General features: G+C 36.3%; 1 protein-coding gene across 1 annotated transcript; it reads right to left on the reverse strand.

Moving 5' to 3' along the window:
- Positions 1-535: 535 nt before the first annotated feature.
- Positions 536-19,610, reverse strand: RPAP3 (RNA polymerase II associated protein 3). The gene is made up of 17 exons (XM_059816545.1): positions 19,542-19,610; positions 17,054-17,212; positions 16,356-16,496; positions 15,750-15,872; positions 14,428-14,555; positions 13,719-13,840; positions 13,289-13,359; positions 12,204-12,335; positions 10,679-10,806; positions 8,885-9,006; positions 8,393-8,463; positions 7,752-7,868; positions 5,520-5,731; positions 4,138-4,333; positions 3,389-3,486; positions 1,907-2,007; positions 536-967 (listed from the first exon to the last, which is right to left on the reverse strand). Exons 2-17 carry the CDS (start codon positions 17,204-17,206, stop codon positions 876-878), a joined length of 2,007 nt encoding a protein of 668 aa, XP_059672528.1. The 5' UTR covers positions 17,207-17,212; positions 19,542-19,610; the 3' UTR covers positions 536-875.
- Between the last annotated feature and the right edge of the window lie 179 nt (positions 19,611-19,789).

Genomic DNA, 19,789 nt, shown 5'->3' on the forward strand with positions numbered 1-19,789 from the left:
GTGAACAGTGTGACTAGTTTACTATGCCTAATGCTATTTCTTATCTCATTTAAGAATTTCAGGTGACTTCATGCCTTTGCCTTCTTCACACTTGAAAGGTATTCTGCTTAGCTTCCTGAGGCTTCTTAAGTGCTTTACCTGGTTAGGAACAACTGACCCAAAAGATAAGTTTCATCAGATTATTTTAACAGTACTCTTCAAAGATGACAAAAAGTGGTTTTCCACTATATTTTTAGCTTAATTCTACAGTATTTGGCTTCCTTCTATTCTGCAGTTGCAGGTGAGGTTCACAGGAATATCTCAGCTGTCAATGCTTAAAACTCAGCTTTTGGGAAAACTCAAGTAAAAGAATTCTGGAATTTTTTGGCCATCATACCTCAGGTTCGCTTCACACATTAAGGATACACCACATCAGAACATGTAGAGAAGGATGACTTAGGCAACTTAAAAAATTCCTTAAGAATTTAGTACCTTCAATTCAACATTCAGTTTATTTTCTAAAATAAAAAACATGCATATTTGTAATTTACACCATTTGATTCTTACCAAAGACATGTTTATAAATATTTTTTTTACCTTTTAATAAAGATCTCTATCTACAGTCCATATCCTGAATGCCAATCTGTCCAATTATTTTTTAGGCAAACAGATTCTCCTGGAGACAATGTAGATCTGTATTGTTTCGGATGCTGGAAAGCAAATGTACCTGCAGAACTAGGTAATTATCTCTTCAGGCACTTACCATTTGGCTAAACCAAGTTTAAGACTTTCATTACTTATACAAAAGCAACAAAATTCCAGTCTTTATAGACGTCTTCAGCCGATTTATACATGAAAGAAATGCAGCAACAGCAATTCACATATCAGTCATCTCTCTAAGAGAAAATGCTGTATTTCTTCTCCAATTCTTCAACAGAAGTATCTTTCAATCCCATGTGGTTGACATGATTGAACAATACCTGTGTAACTGTAAAAGAAAATCCCAACATAAACTGTTATTTTTGTGATGCACACTCTTAAGGTAAATTAATCTAACTCTTTCCTCAGTGAGAGTAAGGGTTGGATTATGTAGCTGAAATACAAGTAAATTTTTAGAACTACTAAGAGGATGAAAAAAAAGTAGTAAAGGGAAGTTCTCACTTTGTTTTGATACCCACAAGCTGCCTAACAACATTTCCTTAAACAGGTATATAATCCTGACAACATAAACAGACAGCTTTTATTTTGTTTACTATCTTGGCACTATGCCATTAAATGCAGAAGATAAAAGTTAATGCCAGATGGAAGATAAAGCTTACATCAGGTTAGAAGCGTGAATGCAATTCAGAAGTGGAATTTACTTGTTCTTCAGTAAGTCAAACAAGCAATTTTATTTTAAGGAGATTCACATATCAAAATTTTGAAACTATAATGGTTATTAGTGAAACTCAGCTGTAGATAGTAAATTTGACATTATTTGATCCCAGAGAAATGTTTTGCTTGTGTCTCACTGTTACACAGTCTGTCTGGTGTGCTAAATAAAGAAAATATTTGAGACAAAAACCACTTTTATAAACCATGAACTCAAGCCAACATCAACCTGAATTGCAAACTAATCTAAGTGATGCCTCAAGAACAGGACAGAGATGAACAGGCTGAGTGGTTTAGAGACACTTGCATTCTTTTTGCCCACAGTAAAGTCAGGATTGCCAAGAAATGGTTGTAAATTGTGGAAAATGTGTAATTTGGCTACTTTGCATGTCAGATGTAAGATTTCATACAAATTCATAAATTTGTAACATTACCAGCTAAGCTAGACAACTAACTAACCTTAACTAATTATTACATGGAATAAATTTTACGTATTTCTTGCTAGATTCTACAGTATCACAAATGAAGTTTAAAAAGACACTACTGAATGACTTACTTTTTTTCTCTGAGCCTGACATAAACATTACTGCCATATCAAATCTTTTTAATTCAGATAGCCTCTGGAGGATTTCAAGGATGAGTGATGGCTCCTCTTTCCTTAAAAAGATTATTAGAAATATAAAAATAACTACTGTTGATTAGAAAGTTTCAGTAGCTGCAAGCAGTATTAAAGACTTCAGGAACAAGAAATTAAACGACCAATGGAACTCCCTTCTCTGTCTCTCTCATATTGCCTGCCTTTCTCATCTTCCTGTTCACTCTTCCACCCACGAAGCAAGAAGTCAACACCCAGAAACCTTTATGCAAGTATTATTCTGATACAGAGCAAGCGTGAAGAAATATAACAACCTAGACTGATGCAAACTGACTGCTGTTAGTGTACAGGATAGCTATTTTATGATTTAAGGCTTACACCTTGCCATAACTTCACCATTTGTATACATATCGGTGTGTGTGAGGGAAATTAGAACCTGTGGTCATAGGAAGCTCAGCAAAAAGCACCACATTACAGTTGCCATCACTTTTATCCATACAGAAAATTTCTAGATTGTGTTCAATTTACATTCTTCTAGCCAACCATAAACAGGCACTGTCTTTGTTACAAATACTAATAACAAATAGCATTTTTCTTTCATAACTTGTCCTGTCTCCCTCCAGAAGAAGTGTCTTTTACCTTACTGAAAACAATTTCAACTTCCTAGCCTTTATATGTCATACCACCAAATGTAGGACAATCTCTCTTAAGATGTCATGTTTCACCCACACGATGGATATTTACTTTTAAAGAAACCAAGGGAAAGGCTAACATTCATTTACATTTGCTTTTCTCCATAAAACACCACCCTAAAAACATTCTGAGTGTGTGCTCTCAGGCAGAGTAATTCAGAGAAGTGGCACACTGCCTATGACAGGCAAAATGAACTTTAAGACTCAAATGGTAGCATGGATAGGAATTTCAGAAACAATTGCCAGGTTCTGTCTTATCAGAACTTCTAGCTCCAATACACATTTACTACAGGCTACTGTAAAATGCTAGCAGGTAATTAATGCATCACAATAAGCATTGCACAAAAATGAAACCCTCTATTTCTCAGCTTTAGAAAGTTAATATAGAAAGCTTGTATCATGCAATGATATGTAATAACAGAATATATACAGTAATATGAACAAAAATTATTTCATACAGTCTAATATTCAGTTTCTGACACTACTTGGCAGAATTGAATTCAACAACATACAGTAAAGGCTATTTATCTCTTTTCTATCTGATTTTTCAAGGTATGTTTAATTTCTTAAGAAGGAACCATTCCAATTATTGAATCATTCTAATCATTGCATCATGCTCATGTAACGCTGCATGGCGAAAATAATTTTCTAAGCCCAAGGGTGGGGGTAGGGAGAAAAAAAAAACCACAACAAAACCCAAAAAACAGAATACCAATAAGCAATGTAACACATAGGAGGAGTTAAAACTTACTCGATGTAGAAATCATGTAGAATTTTCAGTATCTGGTTAAACAAGTCTGGATCTAAGGATTTCTGGAACAGTTTTGGATAAAGCGAAGGCTCTATTTGCTTTGGAAAAATGAAAAAAGTGTTATTTTTAGGCAACAAAATACAGTTGAGTCATGAGAATTAGAAATGAGTTTTTAGGATGTCTTGGACGATGCTGAAGTGCATGAAAGTGAAAAAACCAAATCACTTGCACTATTTGACATTGAACATTAATTTTGGGGTTTTTTTTGTTTTTGTGATTATGATTGCTAACTTTTTCAAAAGGATTCTAAGCAATTTTTTTGCAAAATACACAAAGCAGAAGTACACATTAAGTAGATTGATGTGTTTCAAGCATTTTTGCACTTTAAAGAGATAAGAATGCTGCTATGTCTAATTACCTTAGAAGCATTCATTTGAAAAACTACAATTTGACATGGTTACTAATGCATTTAAGTGTTTACAGAATCAGGGTCTGTATTTGAAAGAAGACAGATTATACAGTGACTGTACTCAAAGTGAGGTAAGTGAGAAGTCAGGCACAAGAGGAGAAATACTCAGATGTAGAACAAGCTACTTAATATTATGTGAAGGCAATTAAAAAAAAGGGACTACTGTACACGGTTAAGACACTCTAAACATAGCTACCCTTTCCACCTAAGTTTGTGCTGTTTCTTCAATGTCAGTTGAAGAAATTGTCCAAGCACTGTCAGTCAGTACTACGTTTCATACCTTCAGGTACAAGTACATATTTTCCGGGCAGTCTTTCAATTTCCTGAAGTCAGACTCAAGCTGGAAAGAATTTGCAGGAATGGCAGGGACTGGAGAAGCACATCTAAATGACCTTTTGATTTCTTTTTCTCTCTGTTGGTTCACAGGGAAAGATGGATGCAACACTGATGAAATTCCTTTCACACTAGCAGGAAGCCTGCAGAGATATTTTGAAATGCCCAATCAAGAAAACATTTAAGGAAATCCTACACTGAGACCTAACTGGTGATCTTTTAATTCCTTAAAAATCTAACATACCATCAACATTTTTAAAATTAATGTATTTTAGTTCAAGCAGGTGTCTAAAAAAACCCTTCAAATTATACTTTATACTTGATTCATCTTTTCTAAAAAAACACATCCACAAATACTTACAAATATACTTAGCCTTTCTCTACTTTGTTTCCGGAAATAACTGCATTTTATGGTATGTATTTCTACCGTACAGAGCCGCAAAAAAATAATTACATTTTCCGCAGTTTCACAATGCAAAACAATAACCATGTAAAATGAACAAACTGTTTTCATAACTGATTACAGTGGAGCTATTTTTTGTCCTATAATTTGTCAGTTAAGTCATTTATTTTTCAGAATTTATAAAATGGTTAAGAAATACACTTTTTTTTCCCCAACACTTCACAGTAATTCCATGTGACTCAGCTGGAAAAGGTGCGTGCGGGATGGTGTTTCTCGTAGAAATTCTTCAATCAAAACTCCATGAAAAATATTTACTATTAACACAATGAGATTATGCTGATCCATACAGAGCTTTCTTAAACAGACAACAAATAAGAGTTCCGACACTTAGCAGGGATAAAGTTAGGATAGTGGCTTCAGTGTAGTTTCAGCCAGCCAGACTTGAGTTTGCCTAGCTAACACAGTGGAACTTGGGAACTTTGAGCAAACCTGAAGTTATCAGCTGCCTGCTCAGTAGACAATATGCTCATCTGCTCCTTCTCTCTGACACAACTAATGTGCAAAGAATGTTTGAACTCCGCTCAGAATCTACTCTAAAACATTACAAAGAGAAATCACAGCTAGGGAAGATAAGTGCACAAGGAAGACAGTAAGGTATATAGGAAAATATTATGAATTTCTTTATATTTGAAATGTAAGAACAAGACTAGCTTTCCACCTGACACTAAATAGATCATGCTTGTCTCAACCACTACATGATCAAAGAGGCAGACATGTAAGAACTGAAGTTTCTTTCAATATTTTCTTTATAATTCAAATTCTCCAAAATATGTTCGACAACTCACCACATGTAGAAATTTGAAAATGAAGATTACACTTCAACTACATTTACCTTTTAAAAAGAGGATCAGAACTTTTATACTTACTGTAATGGTGATGTGTCACTGATTTCTTCTATTTTCAAGTGCTTTGCTTTTGGAATGTCCATTGTAGTCATCTGATCATCCTGATCTAGATTCTCTGTTGTTTCAACACTCATTGAATTCCTCCAGTTATTGACTAAAGAAGTATTGCTGAGCAAATCACTATGTGGTGTGTCATCATCAATTTCTTCAATGGCTATTCTTCGCAAAGGCTTCTAAACAGAATGCATACCTCATGTCATGTGTGTAGCCTCAACATCAGTGTATATACAGGCCCCAGAAACAGCTGTGTTTAATTTTAAATAATCTCATAATAACCAGTTTAATCCGTGGTGGTGCACATGGAAGATAGTTTCAATAAAGTTAAATGGCAAAAAAGAAAACTTCATAACACTCTACGGGAAGCCTTGTAGGATCATTTTATTGCTTTACACTCATAAACCAGTGTGTCCTTACTCTAGAGGATCTCAGAATTTGCATTCTGTTTTCCCAGTAATAATAATAATAAAATAAAAGAAGATTAGTTTATTTTTTTTCCCCTACTAAGGTTGAATGGGCAAGGACTACCATATATTTTGACCAATGACCTGGTCAAGCTTTGTAATTTAGCTAAACAAGTTAAGTATCCAGCAACATAGGCCTTGACCCTCAGTTTAAAATTTTGAGACGATAAATATTTGTAACTCAGCCCTGCTGGCTGACCAAGTTACATACACCATAAGGTAATTAATTCCACCAATAGAGGACATGCTAACTAAAACACTTTAGCTTGTTTAATCTCTGCAAGATCACCGTTATTTTTGACCATCACCTAGCACCACCTTCACAGGTCTTACAAGGAAACACCATTTAGTGGGGGGGGAAATCATCACCTTTTACTTTGGAATTTAATTTGCTGAACATGAACATAATGTGTATTGCTCTAGAAATACGAATGCAAATACACACAATTAAACATACTCAACAATTTAGACTTCTAGAAATGACAGATTTCTTGTCCCACTCTTAACACAATCGCATCTAAGTCTTCACAGCAGTTTGCAAACTGCTATAAATCACACCCAAAAAACACTGTCTTGTTGGTGTATTGACAGACAATACAGGGTTTGCTTTGACAATATACCATCTCAAAATTACAGTTCTCTCTGCGATCCTTGGGTAGTACTAACAGCACAGATGCTCAACCTATACTTGTTCTACCTTAACAGAGTAACGAGGAAAAAACCAATCAACCTAGTATCTCCACTTAATTTAGCAGCCAAACTGAATATAATTGTCTATAGTATTTCAGCTACTTTACAAAAAATTCATTTAGGTGTCTAAAAATATTGTATCTGGTTATAGATAACATATAATAGTTTACCCCCCCCCCCCCAAAAAAAAGGATCAAGTTAATCACACATTTTCTACTACAGCTATCCATCTGAATTATATATTTAATGGAAGTAAACAAACATTTTAAAATCATCAAGAGCAGAACACTACAGTACTCCATACGAAGTGTGAGCGCGCTTTGTATTTAACACAACTCACTGCTGAACGTATAAAGATTAAATGTACTATAAGAGGAAGCCTAATACATAAAGAAAGCTGATACTACTTTCTGTATTATCATATTTTGTCATGTGTAACTCATTAATCTGACTATAACCACTGATAATTTGTAGTCGAAAGCTATTGCTTCTTGAAAACCGATACCCAGAAATACAGTTTATGTGGATAAAAATGCAGGCTCAAGGCTCTTGCAGTAGCCCTAAGTGTCAGCAGCATATCACATGGGCAGGCAACACGTCTTGTTACCACTACAGCTGCTACAGAAACTCTAAACAGCAGATGAAAAGAAGGAAGTTTACCAAGGGCTTTCTCGAGTCTGCAATCAAACATGGAGACCCAACTCTCTCCCCTTTACTCTCAACTGCAATGTTAGCCATGGACCCAGGAGAGGGTTGTGGAATTGCCTCCCCACTTCATATTACAGACATATGCATACACTATGTTTCCTGTTCCAGCTACTGTAGACTGAATGGTTACACCATGTTTACTATTACACACACATGGAGATGCTGAAGTTACCTTCTTGAAAAACTTCAAAAGAGTAAATCTGTAAATTTTGGGCTTTCCACAGGGAAGATGTATCTATCAGGAGTTAGTCTAACTAAATAAGCAAGAAGTGGATTTTAACTTTAAGCTCTGCTTTTCCCACCATTGTAGAAAGCAACTAACATAACAACTTACTGTTGATTTCAGGTGTAATGGATTATCGATCAGTTTCACTATATTTTTTATTTCTGTTTCTTTTATCAATACTGCAGGATATTCTTGATGAGTCCACTGTTCTTTCTCAGCCAAATCCTAAAAAAAAAAATAAATGGTAAGTTGTCCAAAAGATGAAAAGTTTGACAGATAATTATATGTTAAAAATTATGTAATAAAGAATGAAAACATTTATTGTGGAGGAATGGCTTAGTAACAAGGGACACGATCTGGTTCCCATGAGCAACCCAGTCTCTGATGAGAGGGAAGGCTCGGAGGAAACCGTTAACTGTCCTTGAAAGCCTGTTGTGATAAGAGACAGTAGAATGGTAAACACGAAGAAGGAGCTACATCCACGAAGAGGAGAAGTGCTCCTGTGCGTGCACAAGAGCACTGTACCAATCACACTCGCCGCCTTGGCGCGTGAACAGAGGCTGTAAGCCAATCATACAACTGTTGCAGACGCGTGTTCTTGGCATTTGTCTATATATACTCTGTAAGCTTGAATAAAGGGGAGAACGACTATACTCATATTGAGATTTCATCGTTACTCTGGGTGGTTCTCCCACTCCAACAATTTATTACTATAGGTCTACAAAAAAAAAGAACCCAAGTATACATACATTCCTTATTTTAGTAAGTTCATTTATTGCTTGTTTATTTCCAGGTTCTAGCTTCAGAACAGCTTCAAAATCTGCATGAAAAACAATATATGAAAAATGGAGACATTTCAAATTACAAAGTACTCCTGGCAACTTTTTAAACCTTCTGTTTTCCCTTCACAGCTCTAAAATAATTAAAGGCAGGTAAGTCATCCTAATGCTTATATCATGACCTAGTTCTAAACACATTTTTCAAGCTATTTCTTACTACTTATCATAAGCAACAATAGTTGTAATTTCACACAACACTCTCTTCCTATCATGTAAATACCAACACAAAAGGTTTTATACGTATTCACTGAAACACAACAAAATCCCACCCTTCTTAACTTCTGCACTGGTGACTTCAATTAGTCAGCAGCTGTTTTAATTGCTATTAGAAGACCAAAAAAATCAGGATGTCATTATACTCATCTCTTACCTATCACACTTAAGACTAATTCAAAGTCATACCTTGCATAGCTTCTTTTAGCTTTCCAAGAGCAACTCTAGCAGCTCCTCTTCTGGCAAAGGCTTTAGAATAGGAGGCATCTAAGAGCAGAGCCTGTGTACAGTCATTTTCTGCCTCTTCATATCTCAGCAAAAGAGTAGTATAAAATTAATAATGTTCCAAAAGAGGCAGTTTCAACTGAAAAGACATAGCTAACCTAAACAATTAAAATATGAAGACAGACCTTAACTACCTATATACAAATAAATACACACCATTGAACTGAAATGTAAAATAAAAGTAAACATATAAAATGTGATTTCTCAGCACCTTGAAATTTCAGCCAAATCTTTTGGTATCTCATGACACACTGCTGACTCTCTTTTTATGAGAGAAATTCACTTCCTCTGAGAAATTAAACACTTAAAGCCTGTCAGAGCAGAATCCTCTTTAAACATTAAATAGTCTTAAAATGAAAGTCAGCATCATAGCTTTGTACTTCTGTAAAACAGAAATACAATTACAAACAAAAAAAAACCCAAACAAAAATACAAGAAAGGAGAAGCAAACGTATGAGAATAAATTTCTCTACATCTGAATTTCTGACTTGTCCTTAACTATTTCAGAATGAGAAGTCAGTACCTCCTTACATTGAAGTCATTTGCTTCATTGTAAGATCAAATTTCCCCATCCCTGTTATATTTAGTTGTATTAGATCATGATTCCACTATATGCATATTACAGTATTTTCATTCATTCTTCTTCTCCTCCTTCAATCTATCATTAAATCTATGGAAACAGTATTTTTTTTGCAGCTTTTATCAGTTCTAGAGGTTTATAAGAATACCAATGAGCCTATTGCATTTTATGTTTAGGTTCTCTTTGAAATGTAAAGACCCATGATACACTGATTTATCATACAGAATTGATTTTGTTGCTTGGTCATTCAATTAAAGTATCACTTCCTCTGATTCTCTGAGAACATTACTCGCATTATGATGTTATCTATGGCTTCAGTACTAAGTTACAAATGTCATGTCAGAAATACTACCTGTGCAACCTATCTTATAATCTTAGAATTTGAAATCAATGTATTGTCTCTATAGATACCCAACCATGTCATGTTAGAACTAACGACCAACATAATGCTCAGTTCTCTGCTTCTTATGCTACCAGTTTAAAAGGTTTAAATTACCATACCATCAGGGAGTCACAAAAAATTCAGACTTCAAAAATGGTCATATGGAATTTCCCTCGTTTACTAGAAAGCATGCATTTCCTACTGTTACTGGATTATTTGGATAAAGCTTAATTAAAAATAAACTAACTACACAAACACGTCTCCATTATTGGAGTTAAAGAAAAATATTTTAAAAGATGACAATTTCCAGAAAAAGCTCCTATCCATTCCCTTTGAAGTCAGAAGTTATAATCCATTTTTTTTTTTTACAGTGCAACATTTAGTAGCTGACTGAGTTTTATAGTCAAAAAAAGACATAAAGGCAGGTCCTTTAAGAAAGGTGACTACCTAGAATTCTATATACATGAAAGAATGAAAAATCCAACTTTAGAAATTATAATTTCATACTGATGCTATTTTTTTCTCTCAGAACTTCTTTCCTAAGAAATGCACTGTAAGATCACACATATTGAGTTATTTTCACTCCCTTACTGCTTTTAATACGATTTATTCTGTACTGAATTCTAGAAAGAATTAGCAGTGACAGTAACTGAACTTGAGTGAAAATCCACTAGATCATTCTTCCATCCAGCTCACAACAAAGAAAGAAACTGTATCCACATGCAATCCTACTTACTTTTCAATCTTCAGATAGGCCATGGCTCTGTTAGCTGGCAGAAGAGCATTGGTGCCATCTGCTGCAATACCACGGGTATAACATTCTATTGCAGCTTCATACTTTCCTTCTTTGAAATAACCATTACCCTGTAGTATTTAGGTTAGAAAAAAAATGGGGTTGAGAAAGATCTAGTACAATGAGTTTTTCTTATCCTTTTTAGTAGACAGGGTCACCATATCAAGAAGATGGATCACAAAGAACATCCACATCAGGGCGTATTTCTTCATATCTAAGCTTGGAGGCAGACCACAAAAAAAATCTTATTTTTTTCTAGTGCTTCAAGGATTAAAAAAATTTTTGCTTCATGCATAGTTTAACTGCAGACTTGTAAGTATAACTTATGATTTGTCTTTACTCTGGATATGCAGTATAAGCCACCCTGTACCTCCTGAATTTAAACACAAGCTGAACAAAGCTGAACCTTTACAATTCCCCTTTCAAGATGACTTTCTGTGCTGCACAAATCTGTCTTTATCTTGCTACATCCACAAAACTGTTATCCTTAAATATTACTTGGGCCCAAATGTTGCTGTTATTTTCTAATTAACGCTCTATACAACAAAATTACATTACTTGTTTTGTTTGTTTCCAAGAGACTAAAATTATCTTTTGCTTCTCAGTACTAATATAAAGCCATGTGTTCCCTGCTCTGCTACTTCTCTACTCAGTGGCAAAAAAGCGAAGGCCACAGTTCAGACTTGACAGGATCCATGTTGCCAGAAAGAGGCCCACAATGAGTCAACTCTGCTACCAATGAAGTATTGCACTAGACTGAAATTTCTTTTCTGTGGCCTCTTCAAAGTTTTGTTCCTTTTACCTACGGAATGTATGCTTTCATTCATTTCCTACTAATTACTTCTTACAACCAGTACAGAAAACCTGAATACTGATAACAAGTTAGAAGTTAAATAGCTAGGTAAGAGAACAAAAAGAAAATTATGTTTTAGTTGATAATGTTATTTCTTAATTGCAACAGTGGGGAGAGGGAGAAATCAATAAGCCAACTGTGAGTCAAGACCATGTATCCTGAAATACATTTTTATTGTCATTGTTGCCTGCACTCCCTGAAGTCCTTTTATAACTACTTTTCACCATATAATCAGAGGTTTGAAAAAAGAAATATTCCACAACTCTACTTGGACAAGCAGGGGTCAAGATACATATAATACTGGAGAAACGGGATCTTTGCAAAATACAGTTTGAGTTTTACTTATCTTACTACATACTTGGAATTTATCATGTACGATTTTGGGCTATAAAAGCTACCTTGTATAATTATGCCTCCAGAAGAGTCCAAACAGAACTCATTGTCCCCCTTCCCCTAGAGCCCAAAATGGAAAACAATTAAGGTTATATCAAGGACATTGTATTTATGAAGTTCAAGACAGTATCAGATGTAATTTACACATTTGCATAGCTAATAGCACAACACCACACTTTTCTTCGCTAGTTCTCTCCTGTTCCACCGGAACCTGTGACTTACCAGATCTTTTTCTGTAATAGCCTTCTGCTTGAGCTGCTGGTCTTCAATGCGCTTCTTCTCTTCGTCTGCTAATTCTGGTCTGACCACACCTTCAAACTCTTTCTGTTCTGAACTTTCTTTTGATGACAGAGCCTGCAAAGATGTAATTTTCCTCAATAAGTATTGCCCTCCATTTACACATTTTCAGAACATAAATTACGATAAATTCTAAACTTTTAAGATGCAAAAATCTGCCAAGCATTTTAACACAGGTGCCTGTGTTGTAAGGTGAATGCAAATTGAAGAGATCATTCTAAACTGTTCTTGAAAATGTGTATCTATGAAGGACTGGAAGTGAGACTATGACTTGGTAAATAAAAAGTATGTAATCTCTGAAGCACAATGTAAAATGACTCATGGAACCTGTCTCTATATATTCCAATTCACAAATCATTTATATCTTCAATTACTGGAGACTTTGGGTCTTCATTCTGAAAATAAATGTTTCAAGCACTTTCCAAACTACAGTTGAAGAGGTATAAGCATATTCACACAGTAATGACAGGTGAGCTTATATTTACTAAGGTCATCCTAATCAACATTCTCTCCCTGTCATGAAAGGGATCAGACTTGCAGTAGAGTATTATGTTCTGCTAGGTTTAAACCTACTTTCTGGTTTGGCAGACCACAGCAATCAGTGGGACTACAAGCAGGTGAGCAGTTCAGCTTTACAGCCAAGAACACACACATGTTCTCTCATACATAGTGCTACATTGTACCAAAATACTAAGCATGACTGAAAAAAACATTAACACAGGAGATAGAAAAACCATCTGAGGGAAGATTTAAAAAAAAAATTAAAAAATAAAACCACAGATGTTGGTGCACACATACAGTCTTAGTTTGTCAATCCACTACTACACTCATATTTGCATACATGCTAGTTAATCCAGAAGAAACTCAATTACAGATTTTGACCTCAGTGAACTTCAAATGCCAGAAAAAGCACACGATATTTTGTTGAATTCAGTTCTTGTTATAAGTTGATACAGATACAAACTGAACAGGATGTATTAATTTATGTGAGGGCCTATTAATCTTATTACCTGATCAATTTTCTTCAGTTCATTTTTTGCTTCAAAGTTGTTTGCATCCAACTCTAAAACTTTTTCATAATCTATCAGAAGATCAAAAAACAATGTTTCAGGTAGGAACTACAGGCTAGTAATCAGAGTATTAAAAAAAAGCATTCTTTTGAGATAACCTAAGAAGCCTGAGATATTGCAAGGAACACATTATTCTAAGACATTTAAAGCTGATTTATTCTAGGACTACTAATACCTACAGCAATCATTTCGACTTGCTGCTTGAATTTTACCTTGCCAGAAGAATAGGCAATATGGTATTTCATTTCTTTGTTTACAGGAAATGAAAATTAAATTCCTACACCAAATAAGCAAATCACAGAAGCTTTAATCAAGCAGATAACCAAACAGTTTGCATGTATTTTAAGGAAAGAATTTTAAAAAGACCCACCTTCTTTAGCACCTTGAAGATTTTTCAAAGCAAAGCGAGCAGCCCCTCTTCTGGCATAAGCCTTTGTGTAATTTTTATCTAAAGCAAGTGCTAAATTGCAGTCAGATTCTGCAACAGAAAACCTATCAAAAATACGAATGAGTTAGTTTGGACACATCTAGGTAACAAACCCCAAAACTTGAGTGATTTAGCTTACTTTGAAGCTTTACAGGTTCTCTCTAAAGTGGAAATCTTACATACTTCAGAAGGGGCATAGAACAAGTAGTTAAACATCTCTAGATTCAGAAAACATCAAAACAGAAAAGGAAAACAGAGGTCAACAATCTCTACTGCAACAGAAAGAATAACCAACTCCGCTGGACCCTTTCTTCCCCCAAAACAAATTAAAGCCTTCGAAATAGAATCTGAAAGGCAAATTAGATAGTGAACTTTCTCTTTTTTCTTTTTTTGAAGTCTTACGCTGTAACACAGAAGATGGTGAACTTCTAGTATGAAAGCAGAGGACAAAAAGATGAGAGAGACTACCAGATTCCTTATCCTGGAGATTCCTACTTTAGTTTGAAACTGCAAAGCAGGCTGCAACAGCAGTCTTACATAGATTGTATCGCAGCATCATAAATAATATAATCAAGACTTAAAACCAGACAAAAAATCTGAAGGTAGCATTTCAAAGAAGAAAGTATTATGGATTTAACAATACAAGTCTTACTTTTTCATTCTATAAAAAGCCGATGCTCTGTTTGTGGGCAATACTGGATTGTATGGATCAGAATGCATCCCTCTAGTGTAGCATTTTATAGCTTCATCAAAGTTCCCTTGTTTAAAGTAGTTATTACCCTGTGAATAGAAAAAAGTCTTTTTAGCAAATTACTGTACATTGACAGACACAATACTAATTTCTGGTGAAAAACTTCAAAGTTTTTATTTTAGAATACTCAAACATTTTTGTTTAATATTTCTCACAAAGTACTGCTTTACTGTGAAACATTTCTTTTAGCTAAAATAGTCTAAGTATCCCATATTAAGTATTTCTCATGATTTATGCAATAACATGGTTTTATTCTATACTGATTTTCCGTATTTGTGGGTCATTTCCAGAAACCTGTAACAAAACATACATAGCTGCTTAAATTGCCATAGAGAATTACTGAAGGGTTTTTTGAGTTTTTAGTAACTAGATTTGGTATCTTTGCTTTCCAAGGCAAATATTCTCGTTTCTGCCTCCTTTGGGACACAACTTTTACCTTGTGTGCCCTCAGTTACTTCACTGCAGCCAAGGTGATAATGGTCAAAGACATCTCAATTTCTCAGTGTAGACTGCAGATTATACATCAAGGAATTTCCACAGCAGCAGGGAAAGAACACAGATGTCACACCCATGCAGACAATAAAAAACCAAAACCCCTAAGAAATGCTACTGAAGAAAAGTATGGACTGACAGATGGTGTTAGGTCATTGTTTGTAAGCAAAGAAGTTTCCCAGAACCACAGAAGTTGCTATACAACTTAGCCTATCTATCTCACATGGCAATAAAGCATGAGCTAGGTCTTGCCGTATTCTACTTGAAAAATAAGGTAAAACTGAACTGATACCAACTGGTCATTACCAAGGCAAGGAAGACACAGAAGTTCACCCATCATTCCCAGATGTACTAGCCTCATAAAGGGACTAATCTTAAATTCTTATGGATTTAGTTTGGGGCATTCAGACCTTGTGTTCAGGTATACACCAGTTTGATCCATATTCTATAGAACAACCCAACTTCTCAAAGCAAAAAACCACCAATACATTAATCATTATCAGCATACATTAAGCAGAGTCTGACAGGCTTTGCTGTAATCAGTGATGAGAAGAAACAGAAATGCAGTGAGAATTTTGAAATAATGGGCAAGAAAACAGATAAAAAACTCCGAACAGGCAATTCTTCCACCAGAAGTGTGGTCTCAGTGGACAATCTTTTACAAGAAACTACAAACACTCCTATATCTAAATTGCTACTTTGCAAATAACAAACATTTATAATGCTATAACCTTTTCCTTCTCTGCAAGAGCCTTTTCTGCATCTATACGAATTCCATCTTCTTCAGAGTCTGATTCTGGAGATACAGAATCATGAGTACTATCTTCTTTATCAAGTTCTTCAAGTATTTTATCCTGAAATCAGATGTAAAAAACTATTACTTTCATTATAATTTAACAATGCAAAATAACACAAGTAAGACTTTAGGAGAATTAGTAGTGTGTTTTTAAAAATCTCTACTGCTTAAGTCCTCTTTACTAAGGAGTGTTCCACACTTAAAGTGAGAAATCTATCTTCTAATACTGACAGCTGTGTTTAGTCTTATATATTATGACCGTTTAATAGACCTATTGTTAAACCATTGGGTTTTTTTCCTTAAAGTCAAATTCAATCTGCTGGATGAGAACACAGTCAAAAGAAAACTCACATATTTCTCAATATTCCAAGTTTTAAACACATAACCTTTTTGGGAGAAAGCTACTTTCTATGTTCATATAGTACCTACCACAGTAAGATACTGACTTGTGGACTGAACTCTCAGCACTATAACAAAATCTTATTTAAAACAGAATCAACTGGGGACAAGACTCAGTTAACAAGCAAATATTCTGACTCACCACATCAAGTTTTCCCCATGCTTCATAATCGTAAGACTTGATCTTGTTTTTCTTGTTTTCCTCAGTGGTTATCTTTGAAGGAACTTTACTTTTGCTTTTCTTCTTTTTCTTAAAAGCCTTGTTTCGAATTGGTGGCAAATTCTAAATTGAAATAAGTAATTTATTATAAAACAGATGTGTGAAAGTCACTTGTATTGAAGAAACTATAGTACCTATATCTAGAAATAGTATCTATCTACTGGCTAGTTTTATTTTAGAAATCCATCCAGCAAGCTGTTCTCACGAACTCTACAAAACCACTAAGGACAGCAAGTATGATACAAAGTTAAGTTTTAGAAGACAACTCTTTGCAGAGTATCACTGGAGAATAACATCAACACATTAAAAGTCAGCAATAAGTAAGTAATACTTATACTGCAGACAGAAATACTCTCCTAGATCTACCTGGAGCTAATTAAAAATTTACTGTCCCTGTTACCTCGATGCTACTGCCTCACAGATCTGTTGGTAGAACAGTGTACAGAGGAATCTTTGGTCTAGTTCAGATAAGGAACAAGTCAGCTGGGTTAGCTCATACCTTCTATTGAAATATTTTAAGTCAACACATGTAATTTTGCTGAAGCAAAAAGCAATTATTACAAATACTATCACATTATGAATAGCTGAGTTAATATTGACACTGGACTCGTGATTTTTACCTCTTCTGGGACACCACTCTGTTTCCTTAGTTCACAATCCACTTCTTTAATGTCTTTTTCCCAGCTCTCCAATTCTCTCATAAAATCCTGCAGCTCTTCAGCATTTTGCTTCATTTGCAACTGTAGTTCTAGTGCTTTATTTGGTGCAGTCATTGTAATCTGCCAAATTTCAAGGAAAAAACTTTCTAAAGAGAACTTGAAAGTACGTACTGAAAGAAGGTAGCTACTTCAAAATGAAGAAGTCTGACTTACATGCAAGACAGGCTTCCCAATAGCATAGCAGGAATATTAAATACTAATAGACTAAGAAGAAAGACAATTTAAATGTCTTTGAAAAAATGAAGGGAAGGTATTTATTCAGATAAAACAAAGTAGATCATAATAAACTAGTCATGCTTTCCTAATTAGGTGTAAGGGAAAGGGCCCAACAAGTCAATGAAAATCCTGAAAGTGATAACAAGGTGATCTTAGTTTAAAACAATTTCTGCGGTGTTTCCCAGACGACAGAATGTAGAAAACTTTAACATGTTAACATTTAAGTTGTAACTAAAAAAATCAATTAAGATATACATGCTGCCTTCTGTCTGAACAGAAACAAGACATCTGACAAACCAACCCTCAAAAGCACTTTCAGCCCCTGCAAGTAAATACGCTTTAAATACGCACACATTTTTAGCATAGGAACGAGTAAACACGTGAGGTGTTTTATTATGAAATCTAGTGAATTACAAGCCCAGAATATTCTTTGAATATGCTCTTTGTAGGCATCTGTAGCCCTCCAAGTCCCTAAAATACTGTTTAATAATCATTAATATTTAATAGTCTTCAAATTTTGGTTGTCTTAATTTTACTGTCTTTAAGTGAAAGACGTTTTATTATCACAGAAATATCAAGTCATGAGCAAAAAGTAACCTTAAAAAACTCTTGGTTACAATTCAGAAAAACACCCCCACATTTGTACAGTCCATAGCACAAAAAGCTGAAAGGATGAAGCAAACATATTTTGAAAGCAATCATAATTAAGTAATTAATGATGAACTAAATGCAAACTTAGACAAAGAAAGCTATGAATGGTTGATAACTATAATCTCTTGACTGAAACCTTCAGGATCAGTTACAATCCTCACATAAGGATTAAGGGTGAAAAAGGACTGGATTTTTTACTTATTTTTAACATCCAGTAAGACAATAATCTAATAGCATAGAAATATAAAAATTTATGGGCCAAACGAAGCTAATGACTTCTGCAATATAATGTGCTGTCCATAATTATGGACAAGAGTCTCATAAAAGATGGAGAAAACACACTGCATGACTACTGGTGAACTAATCCTACTGAAGCAGAAGTGTTTTTTCATGCTCAGGAGTAAGCAGCTATGTAGGTGCTCTGATGCACCAATTGTGCTTCTCCCTAGTAACCTCCTATACATAGGTGGCAACGTGCTTTCCCTTAGCAATATATATTTTTCCCAAAAATCTTCTAAATATTTGATCTATTTGAAAAACCAATTGGAAAGAAACTTTAGGTAAAGCCAAAAAAATGGGTATTTTTCATCATATTTCCAATTCAGGTGGTTTTTTTATATTTTTTTTTTCCACCTTCAACTGTTGCCCTGTACTGAAGAGTCTCTGCAATATTCCGCCAGTTAATTTCATGAAACCTGGGCATGGCCACACCAAATATTCCATACAGCCTAGTACACCCTGGCCACCGGTAGCTAGAAGAAGAACCTTCAAAAGATGCAAAAAACTACATTGTGGTCTGTTGAACTTTTCTTCTTGTTACCACTGACTAAAATAATATTCTTATACATGTGAAAATCTAATGTTAAATCTAGCTGTTTGCTTTCTAGCATTCTAAAGCTCCTTGCACAAGTGTATAACGTAAGCCTGCTCCTGTTACCCACTAACCTAACGCTGCTTGCTGCACACAGCTTAGCAACGACCTTAACCCACGCGTGGACAGCCGACTCCTTTGCAGTACAGCTCTTACACCCTTTAATGCGGTTTCACTTGAGTCTCAGCGCTAGGGCCTTCCTTTGTTCTACCCAACACCCGAGGGCTGCCTTGTCCCAGCGACTCCACGGGGGAGCATTACCCCAAAGGCCGACAGCCAGCGGAGCAGGCTAGCACCCAGCGGCACCGCAGGCCGCCCCGGAAGCGAGCCCCACACCGGCCCCGAGGCCGCACCGCAGGTCGCCCGGGCTCACGCCGAAGAGGCCCCCGAGACAAAGCCAGCCTGTTTAAGTTTCGACACCCACCTCTCCACCGCCTCGGACTTACAAACGAGGCCCTTCAGGGGACCCCTTCTCCTCTCCTCTCCTTCCCACCCCGCGCGGCCAGGCCGCCTGTAGGCCACGGGGAGGCGGCACCGGGGAGGCGGCACCGGACCGGCAGCGGCACCAGGCCGGCTGCGCCACAGGCCGAGCCGGACGCCACACACCCCACCCGCCCCATCCCATCCCGTCCCGTCCCGCCGCGGTCTCACCTGCGCCGGATCCCGCCTCTTTCTGCCGCCGCCGGACGCCCTCCGCGCGCGGCCAAGCCTCCTCCCAGAATGCAGTGCGGCCCCACAGCCCCGCAGCGGGACAGTCCCCGCGGCCCGGCGGCCCCGCAGCGGCAAGGGGATAGGGAGCGGCGGGGGCAGACAGCGCATGCGCCCGCGCTCCGCCGCGCTTCGCCTCACCGCCCGCGGTCCGCGGCCCTCCGCGCAGCCTGGCCACGCCCCCTCTGCCT

Source organism: Gavia stellata, chromosome 4 (assembly GCF_030936135.1).
Source record: "Gavia stellata isolate bGavSte3 chromosome 4, bGavSte3.hap2, whole genome shotgun sequence".
NCBI classification, from domain to species: Eukaryota; Metazoa; Chordata; class Aves; order Gaviiformes; family Gaviidae; genus Gavia; species Gavia stellata.

Coding starts and splice junctions, on each gene's coding strand:
- RPAP3 (XM_059816545.1), bottom strand. CDS start 17,206: ATGACTGCACCAAATAAAGCACTAGAACTACAGTTGCAAATGAAGCAA. Junction 13,841..14,427: donor GCTTTTTATAGAATGAAAAA/GTAAGACTTGTA, acceptor TATTTTTGATAG/GTTTTCTGTTGCAGAATCTG. Junction 5,732..7,751: donor CATTACACCTGAAATCAACA/GTAAGTTGTTAT, acceptor CATTCTGTTTAG/AAGCCTTTGCGAAGAATAGC.